This window comes from Chiloscyllium plagiosum, unplaced genomic scaffold, assembly GCF_037043375.1.
Source record: "Chiloscyllium plagiosum isolate Xiang-an unplaced genomic scaffold, Cpla_swu_hap1 HiC_scaffold_23, whole genome shotgun sequence".
Classification (NCBI taxonomy): domain Eukaryota; kingdom Metazoa; phylum Chordata; class Chondrichthyes; order Orectolobiformes; family Hemiscylliidae; genus Chiloscyllium; species Chiloscyllium plagiosum.
The window spans coordinates 19,823,574-19,848,851 of NW_028270161.1; the positions used below are offsets into that span (position 1 = coordinate 19,823,574).

At 43.0% G+C, this 25,278-nt stretch overlaps 1 protein-coding gene across 1 annotated transcript in view; it reads left to right on the forward strand.

The window, feature by feature from the left end:
- snd1 (staphylococcal nuclease and tudor domain containing 1) overlaps positions 1-25,278 on the forward strand; it is an 890,588-nt gene that overhangs the window by 349,361 nt on the left and 515,949 nt on the right. The window contains exon 16 of the mRNA XM_043713955.2: positions 10,838-10,947. Coding sequence (XP_043569890.2) covers positions 10,838-10,947 — 110 coding nt within the window. The remainder of the gene's footprint in view (positions 1-10,837; positions 10,948-25,278) is intronic.

Here is a 25,278-nt window from a genome sequence, read left to right on the forward strand (position 1 = left end):
GATGTGAGTTTGGTTGTAGTATCCATGATAAGATTCCTGTTATTGTAGATTATGAGCATTGAAGTCAGAGGGAGCTGCAAAGACTATGGAAGCAAACCTAAACGTTGGTCAGGTCTGATCTAGTTCAGACTGTCTTGTTTGTGATTATTTACAGAAAATGAGTATTTGCAAATTGTCAGAAATATTAAAAAGCTACCTTTGTTTCACGTTTGATAGTTTTAGGAAAGCTGCTTTAGGATAAATGATTTGCATGTGTATATTATTTCTAAGCATTACGAGATGATTAGAATTCTGTTGCAAACTGTAAAAAAAAAAATGAATAAGCTCAGTGGATGTTCATATTTTACTTGAGGAGAAAGTGAGGTCTGCAGATGCTGGAGATCAAAGTTGAAACTTTATTGCTAGAACAGCACAGCAGGTCAGGCAGCATCCAGGGAACAGGAGATTCGACGTTTCGGGCACAGGCCCTTCTTCAGGAATGAGCAGAGTGTGTTCAGCAGGAGAAGATAAAAGGTAGGGAGGAGGGACTTGGAGGAGGGGCGTTGGAAATGTGATAGGTGGAAAGAGGTCAAGGTGAGGGTGATAGGTCGGAGTAGGATGGAGGCGGAGAGGTCAAGAAGAAGACTGCAGGTCAGGAAGGCGGTGCCGGGCTGGAGGGATCCGGCTGAGACAAGGTGGGGGGAGGGGGGGATGAAGAAACTGGTGAAGTCCAAGTTCATCCCCTGCGGTTGGAGGGTTCCCAGTCGGAAGATAAGACGCTCCTCCTCCGACCGTCGGGTTGTTGTGGTTTGGCGGTGGATGAGTCCAATGACCTGCATATCCTCGGTGGAGTGGGAGGGGGAGTTGAAATGCTGTGCTACAGGTTGGTTGGGTTGGTTCGTCCGGGTGGCCCAGAGGTGCTCTCTGAATCGCTCCGCAAGTAGGCGGCCTGTCTCCCCAATATAGAGGAGGCCACACCGGCTGCAGCGGATGCAGTCGATGATGTGGGTGGAGGTGCAGGTGAATCTGTGGCGGATATGGAAGTTTCCTTTGGGGCCTTGGAGAGAAGTAAGGGGGGAGGTGTGGGCGCAAGTGTTGCACCTCCTGCGGTTGCAAGGGAAGGTGCCGGGAGTGGAGGTTGGGTCGGTGGGGGGGTGTGGATCTGACAAGGGAGTGGCGGAGGGAGTGGTCTCTACGGAAAGCTGATAGGGGAGGGGAGGGAAATATATCCTTGGTGCTGGGGTCTGTTTGGAGGTGGCGGAAGTGACGGCGGATGATGCGCTGTACATGGAGATTGGTGGGGTGGTAGGTGAGGACCAGTGGGGTTCTGTCCTGGTGGCGGTTGGAGGGGCGGGGCTCAAGGGCGGAGGAGCGGGAAGTGGAGGAGATGCGGTGGAGGGCACCGTCGACCACGTCGGGGGGGAAATTGCGGTCCTTGAAGAAGGAGGCCATCTGGGTTGTACGTATTTTGAACTGGTCCTCCTGGGAGCAGATGCGGCGGAGACGAAGGAATTGGGAGAATGGGATGGCGTTTTTACAGGGGGCAGGATGGGAGGAGGTGTAGTCCAGGTAGCTGTGGGAGTCGGTTGGTTTGTAGTAGATGTCCGTGTTGATTCGGTCGCCTGAGATAGAAACAGAAAGGTCTAGGAAGGGGAGGGAGGAGTCCGAGACTGTCCAGGTGAATTTGAGGTTGGGGTGGAAGGTGTTAGTGTAGTGGATGAACTGTTCAACCTCCTCGTGGGAGCACGAGGTAGCGCCGATACAGTCATCAATGTAGCGAAGGAAAAGATGGGGGGTGGGGCCAGTGTAGTTGCGGAAGATGGATTGTTCCATATACCCTACGAAGAGGCAGGCATAGCTGGGGCCCATGCGGGTGCCCATGGCTACTCGTTTTGTTTGGAGAAAGTGGGAGGATTGGAAAGAAAGGTTGTTCAGGGTGAGGACCAGTTCGGTCAGTCGAAGGAGGGTGTCGGTGGAAGGGTACTGGGTGGTACGGCGGGAAAGGAAGAAGCGGAGTGCTTTGAGTCCTTCGTGATGGGGGATGGAGGTGTACAGGGACTGGATGTCCATGGTGAAGATGAGGCGTTGGGGACCGGGGAAGCGGAAATCCTGGAGGAGGTGGAAGGCGTGGGTGGTGTCACGAACGTAGGTGGGGAGTTCTTGGACTAATGGGGACAGGACCGTGTCGAGGTATGCCGAGATGAGTTCGGTTGGGCAGGAGCAGGCTGAGACGATGGGTCGTCCGGGGCAGTCAGGTTTGTGGATTTTGGGCAGGAGGTAGAAACGGGCGGTGCGGGGTTGTGGGACTATGAGGTTGGAGGTGGTGGATGGGAGGTCCCCTGAGGTGATGAGGTTATGGATGGTCTGGGAGATGATGGTTTGGTGGTGGGGGGTGGGGTCATGGTCAAGGGGACGGTAGGAGGAGGTATCTGCGAGCTGGCGTTTGGCCTCAGCGGTGTAAAGGTCAGTGCGCCAAACTACTACTGCGCCTCCCTTGTCAGCTGGTTTGATGGTGAGGTTGGGGTTGGAACGGAGGGAGTGGAGGGCTGCGCGTTCCGAGGGTGAGAGGTTGGAGTGGGTGGGAGGGGTGGGGGAGTTCAGGTAGCGGTTAATATCGCGGCGGCAGTTTGCTATGAAGAGGTCGAGGGCAGGTAGGAGGCCAGCACGGGGTGTCCAGGTGGACGGGGTGTGTTGGAGGTGGGAGAAGGGGTCGTCAGAGGGTGGGCGAGAGTCTTGATTGAAGAAGAAGGCACGGAGGCGAAAGCGGCGGAAGAATTGTTCGGTGTCACTCCGTGTATTGAATTCATTGACCCGAGAACGTGTGGGAACGAAGGTGAGACCTCTGCTGAGGACTGATCTTTCATCCTCAGAGAGGGGCAAGTCTGGAGGGATGGTGCATATAGACACGGGGAGAATGTGCAAACTCCACACAGACAGTTGCCTGAGGTGGGAATTGAACCCAGGTCTCTAGCGCTGTGAGGCAGCAGTGCCAACCACTGTGCCACCAACACTATATATCAGTCCTCAGCAGAGGTCTCAGCTTCGTTCCCACACGTTCTCGGGTCAATGAATTCAATACACGGAGTGACACCGAACAATTCTTCCGCCGCCTTCGCCTCCGTGCCGCCTTCTTCGTGACACCACCCACGCCCTCCACCTCCTCCAGGATTTCCGCTTCCCCGATCCCCAACGCCTCATCTTCACCATGGACATCCAGTCCCTGTACACCTCCATCCCCCATCACGAAGGACTCAAAGCACTCCGCTTCTTCCTTTCCCGCCGTACCACCCAGTACCCTTCCACCGACACCCTCCTTCGACTGACCGAACTGGTCCTCACCCTGAACAACTTTTCTTTCCAATCCCCCCACTTTCTCCAAACAAAAGGAGTAGCCATGGGCACCCGCATGGGCCCCAGCTATGCCTGCCTCTTCGTAGGGTATGTGGAACAATCCATCTTCCGCAACTACACTGGCCCCACCCCCATCTTTTCCTTCGCTACATTGATGACTGTATCGGCGCTACCTCGTGCTCCCACGAGGAGGTTGAACAGTTCATCCACTACACTAACACCTTCCACCCCGACCTCAAATTCACCTGGACAGTCTCGGACTCCTCCCTCCCCTTCCTAGACCTTTCTGTTTCTATCTCAGGCAACCGAATCAACACGGACATCTACTACAAACCAACCGACTCCCACAGCTACCTGGACTACACCTCCTCCCATCCTGCCCCCTGTAAAAACGCCATCCCATTCTCCCAATTCCTTCGTCTCCGCCGCATCTGCTCCCAGGAGGACCAGTTCAAAATACGCACAACACAGATGGCCTCCTTCTTCAAGGACCACAATTTCCCCCCCGACGTGGTCGACGGTGCCCTCCACCGCATCTCCTCCACTTCCCGCTCCTCCGCCCTTGAGCCCCGCCCCTCCAACCGCCACCAGGACAGAACTCCACTGGTCCTCACCTACCACCCCACCAATCTCCATGTACAGCGCATCATCCGCCGTCACTTCTGCCACCTCCAAACAGACCCCAGCACCAAGGATATATTTCCCTCCCCTCCCCTATCAGCTTTCCGTAGAGACCACTCCCTCCGCGACTCCCTTGTCAGATCCACACCCCCCACCGACCCAACCTCCACTCCCGGCACCTTCCCTTGCAACCGCAGGAGGTGCAACACTTGCGTCCACACCTCCCCCCTCACTTCTCTCCAAGGCCCCAAAGGAAACTTCCATATCCGCCACAGATTCACCTGCACCTCCACCCACATCATCGACTGCATCCGCTGCAGCCGGTGTGGCCTCCTCTATATTGGGGAGACAGGCCGCCTACTTGCGGAGCGATTCAGAGAGCACCTCTGGGCCACCCGGACGAACCAACATAACCAACCTGTAGCACAGCATTTCAACTCCCCCTCCCACTCCACCGAGGATATGCAGGTCATTGGACTCATCCACCGCCAAACCACAACAACCCGACGGTCGGAGAAGGAGCGTCTTATCTTCCGACTGGGAACCCTCCAACCGCAGGGGATGAACTTGGACTTCACCAGTTTCTTCATCCCCCCTCCCCCCACCTTGTCTCAGCCGGATCCCTCCAGCCCGGCACCGCCTTCCTGACCTGCAGTCGTCTTCTTGACCTCTCCGCCTCCATCCTACTCCGACCTATCACCCTCACCTTGACCTCTTTCCACCTATCACATTTCCAACGCCCCTCCTCCAAGTCCCTCCTCCCTATCTTTTATCTTCTCCTGCTGAACACTCTCTGCTCATTCCTGAAGAAGGGCCTGTGCCCGAAACGTCGAATCTCCTGTTCCCTGGATGCTGCCTGACCTGCGCTGTTCCAGCAATAAAGTTTCAACCATATTTTACTTGACTCTTGACAGCATTTGTATTAGCGCATTAAGTATAAATTTGGTCCTATTGTTTTTAAGAATTCACATGATATTTGAGTTTTGAGAAATGGAGGAATGATTTGAAGGTTGGATTTAACAATTATTCAACTCTTCTACCCCCCCCCCCCCCCCCATCGCTTAAACTGAGAGACTCTGTCTTTGCTAGGACCCTGCTCCCTCTTGTTTGCACTCCCACTCACTGATCATTCTCACCCTGTTTCTCCAAGTATGCTCCGTTTATGTAATGTGCTTTCCAGCAATGCATTGCATATTATAAATAATCGGATCTCCAGTAAGGAAGTTGCTACTGCATGCCATGTTGATCAGTTAGCTGTAGCTAGTTTTTATTTGAGCTGCTGGCTAAATCGATCATTAACAGGTTTGCAATGTGTTTTCAATATTTTGATTTGACAGATTTTTATCCTTTTGTAAAAGAGTTATGAGGATTATTGTCAAAGCTGCTCCATTTGTCAGAGGTATTCCAATTGCAAAAAAATCAGTTTGTCACCTGGACCTGTTTATTCTTCGTGCTTATTCATAGTTAGATCAGATGCTTACAACACTGAAATAACAATAATCCTTCCCCCAGAGCTTCTGAGTGTTAAAGAGCTTTCTCTGGCAAATTGTATTCCTGATGTTTCATTTTTTTAGTTTTGTAAAGTTTTGATTGCCTTATAAATGTTTATCATGGGTTCTATGGAAAAGGACTCCTAAATCCCTCTGTTCTGTAGTTTGAATTGCAAAAAGCTAACATCCATTTGCAGCGCTATAAGGGAAGTAAATGGCATGCTGATTTTTATTTCAAAAGGAATGGAGTATAAAAGTAGGCGATCTGTGCTGAAATGATGAACTAATGTCCCATAGGCGTACCTGACAATGGGACTGGTGGGTTTAAACTGATGATCACTTTGCCTCAGGTGAGGGGAAACATTAGGAAGGAGAATCTTTCACTATAACTTCCAGCCATTGTGTGATTGGACCCACGTTGGTTTTGCTCTGCATTGTAAATCAGCCAGGAGAAAGTGAGACTGCAGATGCTGGAGATCAGAGCTGGAAATGTGTTGCTGGAAAAGCGCAGCAGGTCAGGCAGCATCCAAGGAACAGGAGAATCGACGTTTCGGGCATAAGCCCTTCTTCAGGAATGAGAAAGTGTGCCCAGCAGGCTAAGATAAAAGGTAGGGAGGAGGGACTTGGGGGAGGGACGTTGGAAATGCGATAGGTGCAAGGAGGTCAAGGTGAGGGTGATAGGCCGGAGTGGGGTGGGGGCGGAGAGGTCAGGAAGAAGATTGCAGGTTCGGAAGGCGGTGCTGAGTTCGAGGGATTTGACTGAGACAAGATGGGGGGAGGGGAAATGAAGAAACTGGAAAAATCTGAGTTCATCCCTTGTGGTTGGAGGGTTCCCAGGCGGAAGATGAGGCGCTCTTCCTCCAACCGTCGTGTTGCTATGGTCTGGCGATGGAGGAGTCCAAGGACCTGCATGTCCTTGGTGGAGTGGGAGGGGGAGTTGAAGTGTTGAGCCACGGGGTGGTTGGGTTGGTTGGTCCGGGTGTCCCAGAGGTGTTCTCTGAAACGTTCCAGAAGTAGGCGGCCTGTCTCCCCAATATAAAGCGGATGCAATAGATGATGTGTGTGGAGGTGCAGGTGAATTTGTGGCGGATATGGAAGTATCCCTTGGGGCCTTGGAGGGAAGTAAGGGGGGTGGTGTGGGCGCAAGTTTTGCATTTCTTGCGGTTGCAGGGGAAGGTGCCGGGAGTGGAGGTTGGGTTGGTGGGGAGTGTTAATCTGACTAGGGAGTCACGGAGGGAGTGGTCTTTTCGGAACGCTGATAGGGGAGGGGAGGGAAATATATCCCTGGTGGTGGGGTCCGTTTGGAGGTGGTGGAAATGACGGCGGATGATATGCTGTACATGGAGGTTGGTAGGGTGGTAGTTGAGGACCAGTGGGGTTCTGTCCTGGTGGTGGTTGGAGGGGCGGGGCTCAAGGGCGCAGGTGCGGGAAGTGGTAGAGATACGGTGGAGGACATAGTCAACCACGTCTGGGGGGAAATTGCGGTCCTTGAAGAAGGAGGCCATCTGGGTTGTACGGATTTGGAACTGGTCCTCCTGTGAGCAGATGCGGTGGAGACTAAGGAATTAGGAATATGGGATGGCGTTTTTACAGGGGGCAGGGTGGGAGGAGGTGTAGTCTAGGTAGCTGTGGGAGTCGTTCGGTTTATAGTAAATATCCGTGTCGATTCGGTCACCCGAGATAGAAATGGAAAGATCTAGGAAGGGGAGGGAGGAGTCTGAGACGGTCGGGGTGGAAGGTGTTGGTAAAGTGGATGAACTGTTCAATTTCCTAGTGGGAGCACGAGGCAGCGCCGATATAGTCATCGATGTAACAGAGGAAAAGGTGTGGGGTGGTGCCGGTGTAGCTGCGGAAGATGGACTGTTCCACATATCCTACGAAGAGGCAGGCATAACTGGGGCCCATGCGGGTGCCCATGGCTACTCCTTTAGTTTGGAGGAAGTGGGAGGATTGGAAAGAGAAGTTGTTCAGGGTGAGGACCAATTCAGTCAGTCGAATGAGGGTGTCAGTGGAAGGGTACTGGTTGGTACGGCGGGAAAGGAAGAAGCGGAGGGCTTTGAGTCCTTTCCGCCTTCCGCAAAGACCGTTCCCTCCGTGACTACCTGGTCAGGTCCACGCCCCCCTACAACCCACCCTCCCATCCTGGCACCGTCCCCTGCCACGGCAGGAACTGTAAAACCTGTACCCACACTTCCTCCCTCACCAATATCCAAGGCCCTAAAGGAGCCTTCCACATCCATGAAAGTTTTACCTGCACATCCACTAATGTCATTTATTGTATCCGTTGCTCCCGATGTGGTCTCCTCTACATTGGGGAGACTGGGCGCCTCCTAGCAGAGCGCTTTAGGGAACATCTCCAGGACACCCGCACCAATCAACCACACCGCCCAGTGGCCCAACATTTCAACTCCCCCTTCACACTCTGCCGAGGACATGGAGGTCCTGGGCCTCCTTCACCGCCGCTCCCTCACCACCAGACGCCTGGAAGAAGAACGCCTCATCTTCCGCCTCGGAACACTTCAACCCCATGGCATCAATGTGGACTTCAACAGTTTCCTCATTTCCCCTTCCCCCACCTCTCCCTAGTTCCAAACTTCCAGCTCAGCACTGTCCCCATGACTTGTCCGGACTTGTCCTACCTGCCTATCTCCTTTTCCACCTATCCACTCCACCCTCTCCTCGCTGACCTATCACCTTCATCCCCTCCCCCACTCACCTATTGTACTCTATGCTACTTTCTCCCCTCTAGCTTATCTCTCCACACTTCAGGCTCTCTGCCTTTATTCCTGATGAAGGGCTTTTGCCCGAAACGTCAATTTCGCTGCTCCTTGGATGCTGCCTGAACTGCTGTGCTCTTCCAACACCACTAATCCAGAATCTGGTTTCCAGCAGCTGCAGTCATTGTTTTGACCTCACTTATTTACAGGTTGCTTACTTTTGACTGTATGTCCCTACTTTTGCTCTGATTTGCTCAAATTTCAGTATTCAGAAAAAAACGATTGACACACGATGGCCAGTAAATACTGTACAAATTTTAGTTTAAAATTCTAGATTTCTTTAAAAAATTACTTTCCAGAGTTTTAAAGCAGGTTGCAATTATGCTATCTTATGCTATTATAACATACCAGAAATTCTCATGATCCAAGTCTTGAATAAAAATCAATAATGTAAAGCTCTTAATATTCATAAATAAAAATGTACTCGAGATGTTGCTAGAATTTAATGCTGACAAATCCTGTTGTTTGATGGCCTACATCTTAAGGTGGCTGCAGATTAATTCATTAGTTTTAATCTGAAAGCATTTTTTAGTTTCTGGATTTGTCCTCATGGATTGGAAAGAAGTAGATGTAATACTGCTGCAAAAGAAAGGCAGGACTGTGGTAACAGACAACTATATAGGCCTGTTAATCTGAAATCTGAAGTAAGAATGTATTCTTTAGAACAAAGTAATGGGGCACTTGGAAATTTGTGATATGGTGTTTGGTATAACATGCTAATATGAATTGAAGATTGCTCAACTGACAGAAAATAGCATCAGAATAAATGCATAAAGAAGCCTCAAATTGAAATCAAAGTGTTTAATGTGTTTCTTTCACTGTAGATGCTGCCAACTTTCTCTGGCATTTTCTGCTTTTGTTTTATACTTCCAGTATATACACTATTGTGCTTTTATTTTAGTGTAGGACTAAACAGATCTTTTGATCTTTTGAAACTCATGGAATTTCACACTGTTCTATGCTTGAATATCTGTTACTTGCAATCCATAATCCATGATTTGAAAGAGGGGACCAGGTGTAATGGATACAATTTAACTGATGATACAAAGCTAGCTAAATTGTGGGAAAAAAATGCATAGTCTTTAAAAGCTTGTAGATTGGACCTGTGAGATTGTGTTCAAAAGCGGCCAAAATTGGTGAGTGGCAAAAGTAGCCTCCTTATATTCAGCAACTGCAAGTAGCACAAGTTTGAGGTGCAATAGAATCCCAAAATACAGTTCTTACACTGACCTTTTTATGCACAGTTCTTGCATATCTTAAAATTCCATTCCTATGGTGTTACATTGTTTGAACTGTAGTGCACAAAGGATTTGAGGGGCTTCTGTCCTGGGAGACAGGAGATAGGTTAAAACATGTGCTAAATGCTGGCTGCTTCTCCTGACAGGATTAAGTGTATCTGTCTGGTCTGTTTGCATAATTAAGAGGTCCTTTTTGTCTTTTTAGTTAGTAAATATTAGTAAAAATACGAGGCCGATATGCTCTAAATAAGTTAGAACTTGTACCTGTACTTAAAAGATGTTAAACTGATTATCACAGCTGGTTTGTGAGATTTGTTTACTATTTGCTGGTGTGAGTTTCATTCATTTATGCAATTTCATGGAAGCAACATTTTGTCATTTAGTTTCTTAAAAGGATAACTGCCCAGTTAAAAGGTATTTAACAAGTACACGCTAATTGGGGAAAATGTTTGGTGTCCTGTAATGTCTTGAGACGGTTGGTAAGGGCTGATTAATATTATAATCTTTTGTGGAGACATGATGGCAGGGAGTAGTATTGTTCTGAAATAGATCTAAACATTGCTTGCAGCAAGAGCTTGTAAGGTGTGAAAACGCAGTAATGGGTTTGAAAGGATTGCTTTGATTAGAAAGGTTTGTTTTAATTTGGTCTATCTTATGTTAGTAAATTATACTGTAGAACCACGGTTTTATGAATGATTGAAAGAACAGTGTTATAATAAATAATGAGTTAGTAAAGAGTTATGAATGAGCAAACAGGAGCCCAGTATTAATGAATATAGTGAGCTGATGAGTGAATTAGTAAAGATAACCTAAAACACACTATCTCACAGACATGGAGTATTATGGAAAATTGTGTATTGTATATTTTTGTAGCAGGAATGCAAAAGCAGAATATTTTTTAGAAGTTGAGAAACTTGTGTTAATTGATATTCTGAGGGATTTGTTCATTGAACATGAACAAAAAAATGAGCATTTAGGTACAACAAGAAATTGGGAAGGCAAATGCACATTAGCTTCTGGATTAGTGGTGCTGGAAGAGCACAGCAGTTCAGGCAGCATCCAAGGAGCCTCAACTTTTGTAAGTATGTAACTGTAAGGAAGCATTGCTGCAGTTAATACCTTGTTGAGACCACACTTGGTACAAGGTAAACAGTCATGGCCTCCTTATATTAAGGATGGATGTACTTGCCTTCAAGGGAATGTATTGAAGAATCGTTGTATTTACTCTTGGGTTTTGAGGCATGGTTTATGAGAAGAGTTAGTGCAGTGTTTTTGTATTGCATTCCTTTGAATGTGTCATTCTTATTATAAATAATGTCAGATTTTGGATACTTTCTCTATTGATTTCAGTCATTCTCAAATACCTTGTTTATTGTTTAAGGTATCGAGTGCCCTCGTGGATCTCGTAACACTCCGACAGGAGTCCAGGAAGGGGAACCGTTCAGTGAAGAAGCTACACAATTTACAAAGGAATTGGTGCTGCAGCGTGAGGTAGGCGAATGATTCATCTTACATTTGCAAATATTTCTTCAACTCTCTGTTGCCTTGAACAAAAGATAGAATATTAGAATAGTTCATCATGGCTAAGAGAAGATTTTTGTTGAAGTTGAATGAACATTGAAATAAAGGAGTATCACATATGTCCTGTTGTATGTGGAGTATGTAGGTTCCACCTTTAAGGAAATTGTCTTGCAGCAGTTACTGTAAAATGATGTAATGGAATCAATCAAGAGGGAACTGGAATGAGGGCAATGTTTCACAAATTTGGTTGCCTGAAGTGCATGAGAATTAGAGAAGATTGTACTTGATAATAGACAAGTCATAAATTTCCTATATTACATGATTCAGCCACTCTAGTTCACTGTCTCGTTAATGAATGGGCTTTCACATTCAGAATTCTAAGTTGTGTGACAGGATAAGGCCACTTCTACAGTTTAAGTAGCTGAATTTTGGAAACAATTTATGTTAATGTTATCCAGGCATGGAAGTACAATATCTGTTCCTGCCCATATATGCATGGACGTATTCAGTTAGTTTTACCATTTTAAACTTTAAACTGGATCAGGAAAGTAGGGAACCTGAGGGATAAAAATCCATCCTACAAAAATTTGTTTTTAACCTGAAGGTTGTAGCAGAAGAGAAGGTGATTTTTAATAAACTGAGTGCAGTGAAATATAGCGCTGAATTTTATGGCAACAAATGCCCCTTGCACAAATGTAAATGGGATGTGATTACATTGAATCGCAATGTACCGTCATTCGGTCAGTCTCAAGTCCTGGAAGATGAGTAGGTGTGACGAGACAGCTTGTCTGCCATTTTGAAGTTACTAATTGAAAGCTATTGACCCTGTTCATGATCCCTTCATCAGCAATTTTTGTGTGCCTGTTGAATATTTTAGGTATTGGATATGAAGTTTTGTGTTTTGCACAGCTGTGCAAAGATGAAACAAAGATTGAAGAAAAGACTGCCATAGGTATCATGGCTGAATGTAGCACGAGATGTTGTTGATGAAGGTGATGTTTACTATGTTTTAACTTTTTAAAATAGGTTTTTTTGAGCTGACTTAAAGAGAGATTCAAAGAGCTCAGGGGGTTTTTAAATTTGTAGCTGTGCTGATTCTGGTAATCGCACCTTACTCCTCTGTCACATAACATCCATCTATCGTCTTGATTTATGCCCAGAACTCTTTGTGACTCTGGAACTTTTCCCATCAGATGGTTCCTCATGGCCTGTCTGATGCTTCATTTACTGAGCTGAGGGGGTAGGGGTGAGACAGAGTGGACCACTGAGCTTTTGTTCTGTTTTCCTCACCCTTATAGGAAATACAAATTCTACCCTTCTCGCGGAATGACTAAGTTTTTGGCTAATTAGTTAATTTTACAGTACATGGTACCCTAGCACATTACCAAATATAAGCTTCTATATGTTTGGCCTGCTTTTTGAGTTGATAAATTATATATTGTTGGCCTTATCATTGGTTCTGAAAGTTCTATGGTAATTAAAAGAGCTGGTGTAATTCACATTTGCAGTGTGAGCTGTTCTGGTGTTTTAAAGTGCAATAAATTTTGTCAGCCGAAGGAACAGAATTGTTGCAATCGTGCTTTATTAGGATCATTGGCCAGTTTTCAGCTTCTAAATAACAGTGACTCTTCAGAACTGCATACCAAGCAATCCTATATGGCCATACCTCTTCTCTTTTTAGTCAAATTACTGTGAAATCCTTTTGCAATGGCAGGGTGAGAGAGAAAATCAAGTCAACCTACTCTAAAGCGTTTTGCATTTGAGATTTTGGGAACAAGATAGTGATGACCTGGCAAGAGTTCACATGCTGTAAACGTTCCTTGGTTTATACTTAATATCATAAAAATTAAAACTGTTATTATGCTTTTAATTTTAAATGTGTATTCCAAAACCTCCATAGGTGGTGATAATTACGTATTTGTGATTTATTGCCATCTGGTATTCTGCCTTTTCGATATTGTGTTGTGGATTACTTAGAATGATGAGAAAGTGGTAATTTGGAAAGTTGTTTCTTGGAAGCTATGGTTTTGTGATCCTTTTATTTATGAACCATATCCTTATTTTAAGTTGCACTTGTAACTATGAAAATGTATTTTAAATATGTTATGTAATTATTTTCTTTATTTGAAAGAAAAGTGGAAGAAAACTTCTTCTTGAGTGTAAGCAGAAAGATGAATGAGATCAGAATGTCAAAGTTGTCCAACAAGCTGTATTCACCATTTAGTGTTGCTAGTAGCTGTTGTCTGTGCTCTCATGGCAGAGTTAGGTGTTGCAGTACTGCAGCCCAGTTTTATGTTTGAGTTTTCAACTCTCGGAATCAAAAGAAGCTAGTCCTGGATCTTCAGCCTTCTAACTGCAGCTAAAGTGTAGGACATGGTATAAATTTAGAAATAATGGAGGCATTCAGGAAAAATAATGGGTTATTTAACTTGAATATGGATTGGACAAATAAAATTCGGTAAACAAAACCTTGAGGATGAGTATGTAAAGTATATTGAGACAATTTCTTGGACAAATGCACTCAAGGAACAAGCTGTTTAGACCTGTCAACGTGTAATAAGGCAGGGTTAGTTAACTGTAAAGGACTCCCTGGGAAAGAGTGATCAAATGATGGAACTTCACATTTAATTTGACAGTGAAACTGTTTGAAACTACTGCCTTAAATCATGGCAAATTATGAAGTCAAAACTGGCGTAAGTGTACTGAGGAAATAAGTTCAAGATGGTAGTAATGCAATGGCAGATGTTCAAGGAGATATTTTTATTGAGAATTGTTATGTCTACAGGTATCTGAAATTAGAGTGTTCCTAGAAAAGTTTTCATAAGCTGAAAATGGCGTAAAGCGAAGGCCCATGATTTATATAGAAAAAGTATCGCCATTTTTTGTAAAAGTGAAAAACTGCTTTGGATTTGCGAGAAAAGGTACTAATGGTGGTCTTTCGTAAAAGCGAACGTTCGAAAAGCGGGGGATACCTATATTACTGTGTAAATGAAGGATTATGAGAAGGATAATCCATCCTGCAGCTGACTAAGGGTATTAAGGATGTGATATCAGATACAGGCAAAACACTGCAGATGCTGGAAATCTGAAATAATAGGGGGAATATCAGACTCGAAATGATAGACTCTGTTTGTGTCTTGACAGATGTTGCTTGATCTGTTGAGTTTCTCCTGCACATTGTTTTTATTATTTATTAAGATTGCTATCAAATTGAAAAAATAAATTATTCAATGTAAAATTCATGCTACAGGTTGGGAAAAATTTAGAAAGCAACTCTCAACTAAAATAAGAGAATAGTTTATTTGGGTAAACAAGCAATAAATTTAAACACAAACAATACTAGCATCAACAGGTATATAAGAAAGAACAGAATAGCTGAAGTAAAAGCTGTCTCGAAAGAAGGTGAAACTGATAATTTAATAAAGGCAAACAAGGAAAGAGCACAGACTTGGAATAAATATTTTCTCTCTGGTGTGCAGAGTAGAAACCACTAAAAGCATCCCAACAATGAGAAAATCAGAGGGCAAATGTGAGAGAAGACTTCAAAATATATCACTAGAGAAAAAGTCTTAGTTATATCAAAATTGAAATACTGTATTTAATACAAGACTGGATGCTGAGACAATGTTTGAATAATCTCTTAGTTTAGAATAAGAATCTCCAGTGCAATTCAAATAGGCAATATATGTTGACCTAGCCAGCAACCCCTATATTCCAAGAAAGACTTTTTTTTAAAAAACCGGGGAGCATATGTTCTTTTTAAAAAGTCAATATATATTGCCTATCTCTAATTGCACTGGAGGTTTCCATTTACGACCAAGATTTACTATAGACTGGAAATTTTAATTGGCAATGTTTTGTACAATATTTGAACAATCTCTTAGTTTTATCCAAACATCTATGTTTTTTAGTTAATCTTGCATGCTATTTCTCACAGACATGAAAGATCTCATGGTATTATTTCAAAGAAGAACAAGACAGTTGTCCTGAGTGACCTGATCAATATTTACCCCTCAATCAACATCACAAAGTCAGATTTTTTGGTCATTACCACATTGCTATTGTGGAAACTGTAATGTACAGACTGCCTGTCATATAATGCCGAACAATAGAAAGGTTACAACACAGAAGAATGCTATTTGACTATCATGTCCATGCCAGCTCTCAGAGCAGCCCGCTTTCTCCCACTTCCGTGACTTTCCCCTTGCTCTAATCCTTGAAAGTAATTAGTTCCATGCACAAAATAGAATGCATGGCTATACTGTACAGATGCAACAACTATGTACCAGTCTTGCTATTTCTAAATTTGACTTTTGTATATCTTTATTTGGAGTTGAGGAATGCTGTTAGAATTGGACAAGGCTCATGCTGGGGAGTGAGAAAGCTCAAATCCATTTTGCCCATCATATGAAATTGGCTCCAACAGTTGTCTTTTCTTTCAACATAAATGTGCAACAAAGAGGAGTTTTCTACATCGCTTTAGGACAAGTTGTCTAACTTTAATGAGATTTTTAATGATTAACTCTACCATTTATTAAGAAAATGTTCCAAGAGGTCTCTAGTTGCCTGAACTGAAATTCATAATGCAAATTTACTTGTAGGGAAGCTGCTAATGGTTTTGTAGTGCTGACTTGAGTAATGCTCTCTCGACAGACCCTTGCATATGCTCATTAAAAGTAGACATATGTAACTTAAGATTTGAAGTGTTGAATTATTTGACCTTAAATCAGTTTAAAACTGTTTCATTATCACTTTTTTACCTCAATGCTTTCAGTAGTTTCTGCACTAAATTTATGTGAAAATGTCGGTCTGCTTTCAATTCAACCAGGAAGATGGTTCCTTATACTGTGCAAATGAATTAACAGTATAGTATAGTTCCTAGTGGACATTGTTCAAGTTATATTACCATCATTAAACTCTGTACAGTGATGAATCAAGAAGTATTTTACTTCTGCATAATTTTCTGTAGTATTGCATATGTTAGTAATGACGTATTTGACTGTTTACCTGGTAAATACTCAACTTTGGGCAATCTTGGGCAAGTTGTTGATTTGATGAAGCAGGATGAATGTGTGGTAAGAGTGGAAGAAGAAACATACGTGCCATCAGTTGGATCAAGAACCAATTTTGGAAGTTTGCCAACAGATTTTATTGGTTCCCCTGACTCAAGGAGCAGTAACAATACAGGGATGTAAAGAGTAAACTGCAGTATAATAAAGCAAAAAAAATGCAACTTTTAAAAAGTATACTACCCTTAATGTTGTGAATTCTGCCTTTCAAGACCTAAAAGATTTTACAACATTAAATTTAATAATCAGAAAGGAACTGCATGCCATTGCAACATGTATTGGAACTAGTATTTTAACTTCAATGAACATTGAGCCCATCAGAAGTAGGTGACTGGAGAATGCATTGCTTCAAAAGGTAGGATAGTTTTTGGTGGTGTGAATTCCTGAAAAAGGCAGCCTGATAAATTGATTCCTAGTCCTGCTGTGCTCACCACCCCTTTCAGTTGATGATGCATCAGATCTTTTTTAATGTAACCTAAAACCTTTTCATGTTAGTTTTTTTTTTAGCTTAAACTTAAAAGAATTAGATCATTTTGATTCAATGTCCAATGGTTTTATCTCAGCACTGATTGTTTAATTTCATGCTGGTTGAGTTCTTAATTTTGTAAAGTGTCTTGCAAGATGTTAATGCCCCTCAATTTTCATCAGAATATTCATTTGTTCATGGAATGGGTTGAGGAGAATGAACAAGAAGCTGCTGACCATTTTTTTTGTTGATGGTCACAACTGGTCTTTAAGTATTCTGATTTTATTTTGATTCTGCAATGTGGGGAGATTGCAGCATTCAAGCACTGAATATTTATTAGAATTTATCGAAAGCACAGATTGCCTCATGAAAAAGTAAAAGCTCATGCAAATCAAGTGTAATTTAGTTGCATCAACACTTTCTGGTTGTTTGTGTGTGTGTTTTCCGACTCCTTGACACACAAGCTTTGCCAACTGTGCCCTCCCCCATCAACTTTAATTGCAGTCCTCCCCTTACCAAGCAAGTCCTCTGCAATGACACCTGCAGACTTCTGTTTTGTACCCAGTAAATCAGCTAAGCAAGAATGCACTGAGATAGCAGTCTCTTTGTGCGCAGCACCAAGTAACGTTTTCTCTGCAGCAATTGGTTTAGTCACCCTCAGGACTCTGCTTTATAAGATTTGTGAAAGTTGAAGAAATAATACACTGTTTATTGGTCTGTGTGTAGCACTGAAAGAGGAAGTCAGGAAGGATTTTTTTCTGAAAGTATCCTTTCATTGGTTGTAGTCATCAGTGGCTAGCCAGTATTTATTGCCAATCCCTAATTGCCCTTTGAAAGTTGGTGGTGAGCCTCACCTTGATCCTCTGTAGTCTTTGTGGTGTTGATGTACCCACAGTGCTGTTTTTTAGGGGAGGGCCAGTGTTCCAGGGTTTTGCCCTAAAAACAGTAAAAGTATAGTAATAAATTTCCCAAGTCAGAATGGTGTGTAGCTTACAAGGGAAATTGAAATGCAGTTTTTTCCTTGTTCTTCTATGTAGTGAAGGTTGTGCAATTGGAAGATGCTGTCAAAGGAACTGTGATGAGTTAATATGGTGCATCTAATAAATGGTCCATGCTGTTGCTACTGTGTGTCAGTGGTGGATGAGGTACCGCTCAAGTGAGCTCTAATCTAAGTCCATCCTCCTACACTATCCCATCATCCATGTGCTTATCCAAGAATTGTTTAAATCTACCTAATGTGGCTGAGTTAGCTACCTTGGCAGGGAGGGCATTCCACACCCTTACCACTGAGTAAAGAATCTGCCTCTGGCATCTGTCTTAAATCTATCGCCCCTCAATTTGTAGCTATGCCCCCTCATACAAGCTGATGTCATCATCCGAGGGAAAAGACTTTCACTGTCTACTCTATCTAATCCTCTGATCATCTTGTATATCTCTATCAAATCCCTCTTAGCCTCCTTCTTTCCAATGAGAACAGACCCAAGTCTCTCAGCCTTTCCTCATAAGACCTTCCCTCCAGACCAGGCAACATCCTGGTAAATCTCCTCTGCACCTTTCCCAATGCTTCCACATCCTTCCTGTAATGGGCAACCAGAACTGTACACAATATTCCAAGTGCGGCCACACTAGCGTTTTGTATAGTTGCAGCATGACATTGCGGCTCCGAATCTCAATCCCTCTACCGATAAAACCTAACACAACGTATACCTTCTTAACAGCGCTATCAACCTGGGTAGCAACTTTCAGGGATCTATGTACTTGGATCCATGTACGCTGTGCATCCACACTACCAAGAATCTTTCCATTGACCCAGTGAATCACCTCACATCTATCTGCATTTTACTCCATTTGCCACCTCAGCCCAATTCTGCAGTTTATCCAAGTCCCCCTGCAACCTGCAACATTCTACCACACTGTCCACTACTCTTCTGACTTTAGTGTCATCTTCAAACTTACTAACCCATCCACCTATGCCTGCATTTAAGTCTTTTTAATTAAAAAAAATGACAAACAGTAGTGGTCCCAAAACGGATCGTTGTGGCACAACACTAGTAACCGGATTCCAGGCTGAATATTTTCCATCAACCACCACTCGCTGCCGCCTTAGAGAAAACTAGTTTCTAATCCAAACTACTAAATCCCATACCTCTGAATTTTCTCCAACCGCCTACCATGTGGAACCTTATCAGAGGCTTTACTGAAGTCCATGTACACCATGTCAAGTGCCCTACCCTCATCCACATGCTTGATCAACTTCTCAAAAAACTCGATAAAGTTTGAGAGACATGGCCTGCCCTTGACAAAACCATGTTGACTATCTGCAATCAAATTGTTGCTTGCAAGATGATTATAAATCTTATCTCTCATCCTTTCCAAAACTCTTCCTACAACAGACTTAAGGCTCACTGGTCTATAATTAACTGGATCATCTCTACTGCACTTCTTGAATAAGAGCACATTTGCAATCCTCCAGTCCTCTGGTACTAAACTTGTAGATAATGACAGCTCAAAGATCAAAGCCCAAAGGCTCCAACACCACCTTTCTCGCTTCCCAAAACATCCTTTGATAAATCCGTTCCAGCCCAGGAGACTTATCTATTTTCACTCCTTCTAGAGTTGATCATACCTCTTCCTTACTAATCTCAATCCTTTCTAGTCTAATGTCTCGTATCTCTTCCTTCTCCTCTTCCTGAATGAAAACCAATCAGAAATACTCATTTAGCACCTCTCTAGTCTCCACAGGGTTCACACACAACTTCCCACTTCTGTCTATGACTGGCCCTATTCCAAACCCTAGTCATAAATCCTTCCTAGCTAATCTGTAACTCTCCAATTTGAAGAACCAGTCTCCATGATGTCAAATTCTAATCTTGAGGACCTTTTGAGAGGAAAAACATCCTCATTGCTGTCATTAAAGGAAAACCTCCTATTCTTAAATTGTGACCCCCACAAGGGGAAGCATCTCATGTTATCCACCCTATCCAGTTCCTTCAAAATCTTTTGATCTCAGTGGATATAGACCTAATCTGCTCAACATTTCTTCATAATATAAGCTTTTCAACCCAGGAATAAGTTATGTGGACTTTTGTCAAACAAGGAAACCAAAACTCTATTCTTTGCATCAGATGTGGTGACCCTCTACAGCTGTAGTACAACTTCTGTACTCTAATTCCCCCTTTCAATAATCAACAGTGTTCCATTTGATTCTTTCATCACTTGATGTAACAGCATGGCAATATAATTTTCTTTATGTACCAGGATACCCATGCTGCTCTGTATTGGAAAATCTGCCATCCATTCTTGATCTGGGTGATATGTGATTGACTTTAAGCTCCAGCATCTGCAGTCCTCACTTTTGCCTACATGTGATTGACGTTTAGCTGCCCACTGATCTGGCTCAGCAAGAGCAATTGAACAATAAGCTGGTCTTGCCAGTACTACCCATAGACTATGGAAGAATGAAAGAACCTGTGAATTCTGCAAATAATAAATCTTTGCTAAGAGTTATTAAATATCTCTTTGAAAGAGTCCATTTGGAGTCACAGGGTGGACATGTTACAAATTAGGCTGGAGGAATGGATATCACTCTAAACCAACAAAAGATAACCAAAAAAATAAAAGGGAGAGAAATCAAACTGTGATGGTAAGCTTGTAAATAGCATCCAGAGGACCAACATAAGCTGCATTAAATATGTGAAAAGAAAGAGGAGGCCAAAGTGAATGTAGGTCTCTGAGAGAATGTGGCTGGGGAAATTAGAATGGGAAATAGAAAAATAGCAAAGAAGTTAAATAAATAATTTGTATCCGTCTTCACAGGAATAGCAAATTAACTTTTCAAAAAAAAAGCTAAGGAATCATGGAGCAAAAGGAAATAAATAGTAACTGTCACTGGAGAAAATGTGCTGCAGAAACCTATGGGACTATGTCCCCTAGACCTGATGGGATGCATCCCAGAAAGCTAAAGGAAGCAGATACAGGGATAGTGGATGCACTGATAGTAAACTTACAAGAATCCTTAGTTTCTGGAAAAGTCCCAGAAGAGTGGAACATGCTGACAAATTGACTATAATTCTTTGAGGAGGCGTGGATCACAATACAACAATACTTTTCTCAGTTACTGGCCAGTTAAATACCTTATCTATTATCAGGTTTTAAACAAAAGGATCTTTCAACCAGGTTTCTTAATAAACACAATTATGGGTTCATTATCAAAACAAAACTTATTCAAAAAAGATGCAATAATTAGATAACATACTAAACAGGCAGTAATTTATAAGTATAATTACTTGTCCCTCTATGTGTCTCCAACACAGATGTGTGACATTTCCACTAAGCTACCTCCCAGGATTATTTTGTATGTTGTTGGAAGTTCAGGAAAATGTGATAATTGGAGACTTTTCCTTCACACTCCTGATTTGAATCCTGACCAGACTTTGGGGAGTGAGGGGGTGAATAATTTGCAGGATTCCTAACTTCTGGGTGTTTTTGTACTTAAGGTATTTATATGTTTGGAATCGTCCAGTTTCTAGTAAACGGTCACCTCTGGATGTATGATAGAGGGGGGGATTAAGCAATGGTAATACCATTGAATGTCAAAAGGAAATGATTGCATTCTTCCTTGTCTGCTTTTTGTGTGGCATGAATGCTATTTGGTGCTTATCAGCTCAAGTCTGAATGTTGTCCCTTCTTAATGGACATGGTAAAAACAATAACTGCAGATGCTGGAAACCAGATTCTGGATCAGTGGTGCTTCAGATTTGTTAGGACCATGTTTGGTGAAAAGCTATCTTGATGTCACAATGGGTGTTGACTTGATGACAGAATGCAAAATAAGCAGGTTATTGCAGAGGGTGTATCATTTAATGGCATTGTTGAATCAGATGAATACTGGAAAAGGAAAATATTCTATGTCCTTAAGCAAAACGTTCAGGATGAAACTATTTGGTGTCTCTTTCAGAGTTGATACTGGCACAATAGGCCAAATGCGGTCCTCCTGTAATATGATTCTGAGTACTGCTTTTTATCCCATGATTTTTGGGTGGTAGTTTGTATTTGTCATTTCTTACAATGGATTGTTATATGAACCAATAATTTCAAATATTATTTTGTGCACACTGAAGATGTAATGTATTATGTTATATTGTGTTATAGTTTCATTGTACCATACTTTTCAAATATTTCCTAAGTATGAATGTCAGAATTCTGCAGCATATTTCATTGTAGACAGGTTTTTTTGAACAAAAAACTAACTTCCAACCTGCAGTCCTCGAATTTGAAGCTGATTCCTGTGCACGATTAATGGCTAAAATAAGACCGTTTGAAGTTGACGGTTATCTGACAGAACTGGGGCATTGCTTTATTCTAAATTGGGCTGTATTTAATTACTGTTCAAGCTGGCATTTATAATGAAAGAAACAATTTACTGTAGCTTTTTGGAAGTATCGCTGCATGGAAATGATCTGTAACTGTACTCAACATTTGATAGAACAATGGCTATAGCTGTATTTAGTTTTAAATCCCTTGGGGAAAATAACACAATGGTCAATGTGATGCCTTCCTGCAGAATGCAGACTTTCTGATCCCAGATGTCTTACCAGTATGTTTGAGAGACCCTTTGGCAGGATATGCTATCACAGGGTATGTTTACCCCCTCTCCCAATTTACCTTCTGTGTCTTTACACCTTCCTGTTCTCTTCCTGCTTATCCTCCACACACACACACACACACACACACACACACACACAGTCTTCCTGTGTCTGCTTTTGTTGGTTCAAAGAGTTGAGAGGAAGGGCCAAACATTGACTCTGCTTTCTCTGTTGACGTTCTCTAGCAATTCTGTCTTTGTTTCCGATTTCAATCATCTGCAGTTGTTTAGTTTTTGTTCATTGTCTTTAAGCTGGAGTCATACTGAATTCATAACATGTCCTACACTTTTTTGGTTACCTCTAATAAAGGTCTCTTTTCTGTTTACCTCTAATAAAGGTCTCTTTTCTGTTTGCTTTCCATGTAAAATGTTTGGACATTTTGCTTTCTAAAGACAGTATATAAATGATGGAACCCTCCCTCTGTGCTAAAACTTTTCATTGAGAATTGTTGATGTGACATTGATTGCCTTAATTTCTCTGCCCTCCTAATCTATTTGAATATGTCTCCCTCTGAAATGACAGAGCTCTGTGCTCTCAGATCCTACCTTGACTTTGTAATCAAGCTTGCCAATAGCCTCATACAGCCTGCGTATATACTTTCTTTCCAAAATCTGCAAATAGGACTATCCAGGCAGACTCCTTGTTTCTGCCTGTTCCTGCTCCTTGGAACATACCTCTTTCTATCTTGACTTAATTTTTTCCCCCTTCCAAACCAGTCCTTTCCCACTTAAATCCGCAATTCTTTTGATGCTTTATGTCAGTTTCAGAATTTTCAGTTGGTGGACAGCAGCTGCCGCCTCTTCACAATGGATATGCAATACCTTTACACATTCGTTCCCTTTCAGGGTGATCTCGGGGCTCTCTGCATTTTCCTGGAAAGAAGGCCTGAACTGTCCCCATCTGCCACCACCCTCCGTCGCCTGGCTTTCCTCATCCTCACTTTGAGCAACTTCTCTTTTAACACCTCTCACTTTCTTCAGATAAGACATATGACCATGGGTACCTGCGTGAAACCCAGTAATGGGGCATGTGGTACATTCCTTGTTCCAATTCTACTTGAGTCCCAATGCACAGTACTTTCTCAGGTACATGAATACCATCATTGGTGCTGTTTCCCCCCTCATTCGAAATTGAACAAAAAAAGATCATTTTGCTTTCAATTTTCACCCTGCTTTCACTTTCATCTGGGTCACCTCTACTCCTCCTTTCCCTTCTTGACATCAATCTTTTCATTTCTGGGAAAATGGCTGCCCTCAAATATCCTCTACAAAATCACTGACTCTCTGTTACCTGGATTATAGATTGTCCCACCTTACATTTTGTAAAGACACCATTCCGTTCTCCAAGTTTTTCTGTTTCCATTTCATCTGTTCTGATAATGTCACCTTCTTCAGGGGACCTTAGAAATGTCCACTTATCACCTCAGCCAAGGATTCCCCATCACTGTGGTTGACAGGACTGTTAGCTGTGTCAAACCCATTTCATGCACTTCTGCTCTGTTATTTTCCTTCCCACATCAATAATAAGGCAACCCTGATCCTCACTTTCCACCCACCAGCATTCACAACCGAAGGAGTCATAAGCTGCCATTTCCTTCACTTCCAGTAGGGTACCCACAGCCAGAGACATATTCAACTCCCCTCTTTGTCAGCATTTTGCAAGGACTGTTACCTCTAGGACACCATAGTTCACACCTTCATTCTCAACACTTCCCCACACCCCCAAGGCACCTTTCCATTTTGGTTTGGGGAGCAGCAGCAGCAGTGCGGACTGATTATAAAACTCACTTGCTGAGAAAAATACTGGAGTGATGTCACAGGGAAGCTGTAACATGATTGGCTGGTGGGAAATCTGCACTAAGTTAAAGATCATAGCAGAGAAGTATTAGAAATTAATTAACTCATAAATTTACGTAAATTAATAAAGTAACTAACTAAGTAGAGATGGCTGGGCAGGTGATGTGCTGCAGTTGTTTGATGTGAGAACTGGCTGATCCCATTGTGAACTGCAGTGACCACATCGACGGCAAGTGTTGGTTGCTGGACGGACTCCGGCTCAGAATTGATGAGCTGCAAAACATCTGGGAGGGGGAGAGTTACCTGGATGGTTTGTTTCAGGAGACAGTCACACCTGGTAGATTAAGTAATTCAAATTCTGTCAGTGATCAGGGACAGCAGGGTGCGATTACAAGTGAGACAGTTAGGGGGATCCTGAGGTCAGGAACAGAGGAGCCTCAGCTCTTGACCTTGACCAACTAGTATGAGGTGCTTGCTCCCTGTGTGGGTGGGGAAGAGGGGTTCTGTTTCATGTGACATTGACATCAGTTTTAGAACAGGAGGGATCTGGACCGGTGTGACGGTCTCCACCTGAACCGATCTGGAGCCAGTGTTTTTAGCAAAAAGGATAAATAGGGTGGTCACTAGGACTTTAAACTAGTGAGCCAGCGGGAAGGGAAGGGGAAAATGACAGGAAGTATGATGGTAAATAAAAAGGTAAGCAGCAGGCTAGCATGTGTACAGGAAAGTTTAACTACAAGGCATGCTATGAAAGAAGTAAAAAGGAAGGATAAAAAGGATAATCTGTTATTACAGATGTTGGAAATCATGAGTGTATGAAAAGGCACTTTACTGAATACTTGTAGCATTTGTAACAAGGCTGATGAGTTAACGACACAAAACATCACGAATGAATATGACTTCCTAGCCATTATGGAGACATGGTTGCAGGATGGCCGTGACTGGGAGTTAAATATCCAGGGGTATCAGACTATTCGGAAAGGCAGGCAAGGATGTAAGAGAGGTGGTGTAGCTCTGATATTCAAGGACGACATCAGGGCAGTGCTGAGAGAAAATATAGGTTCTATAGAGAATAAGGTTGAGTCCATTTGGGTGGAAATTAGAAATTTTAAGAAGTCACTGGTAGGTGTTGGCTATATGCCACCAAATTATTTCCCACCCTGATGTGATATTAAGAAATAACTAATGCCTGTAAAAATGGTATAGCAATTATCACAGGGGATTTTATTTTACATGTTGATTGGTTGAACCAACTTGGTCAATATAGCCTTAAGGAGGAGTTTGTTGAGTGTATCTACGATAGCTTTTATGAACAGTATGTAATA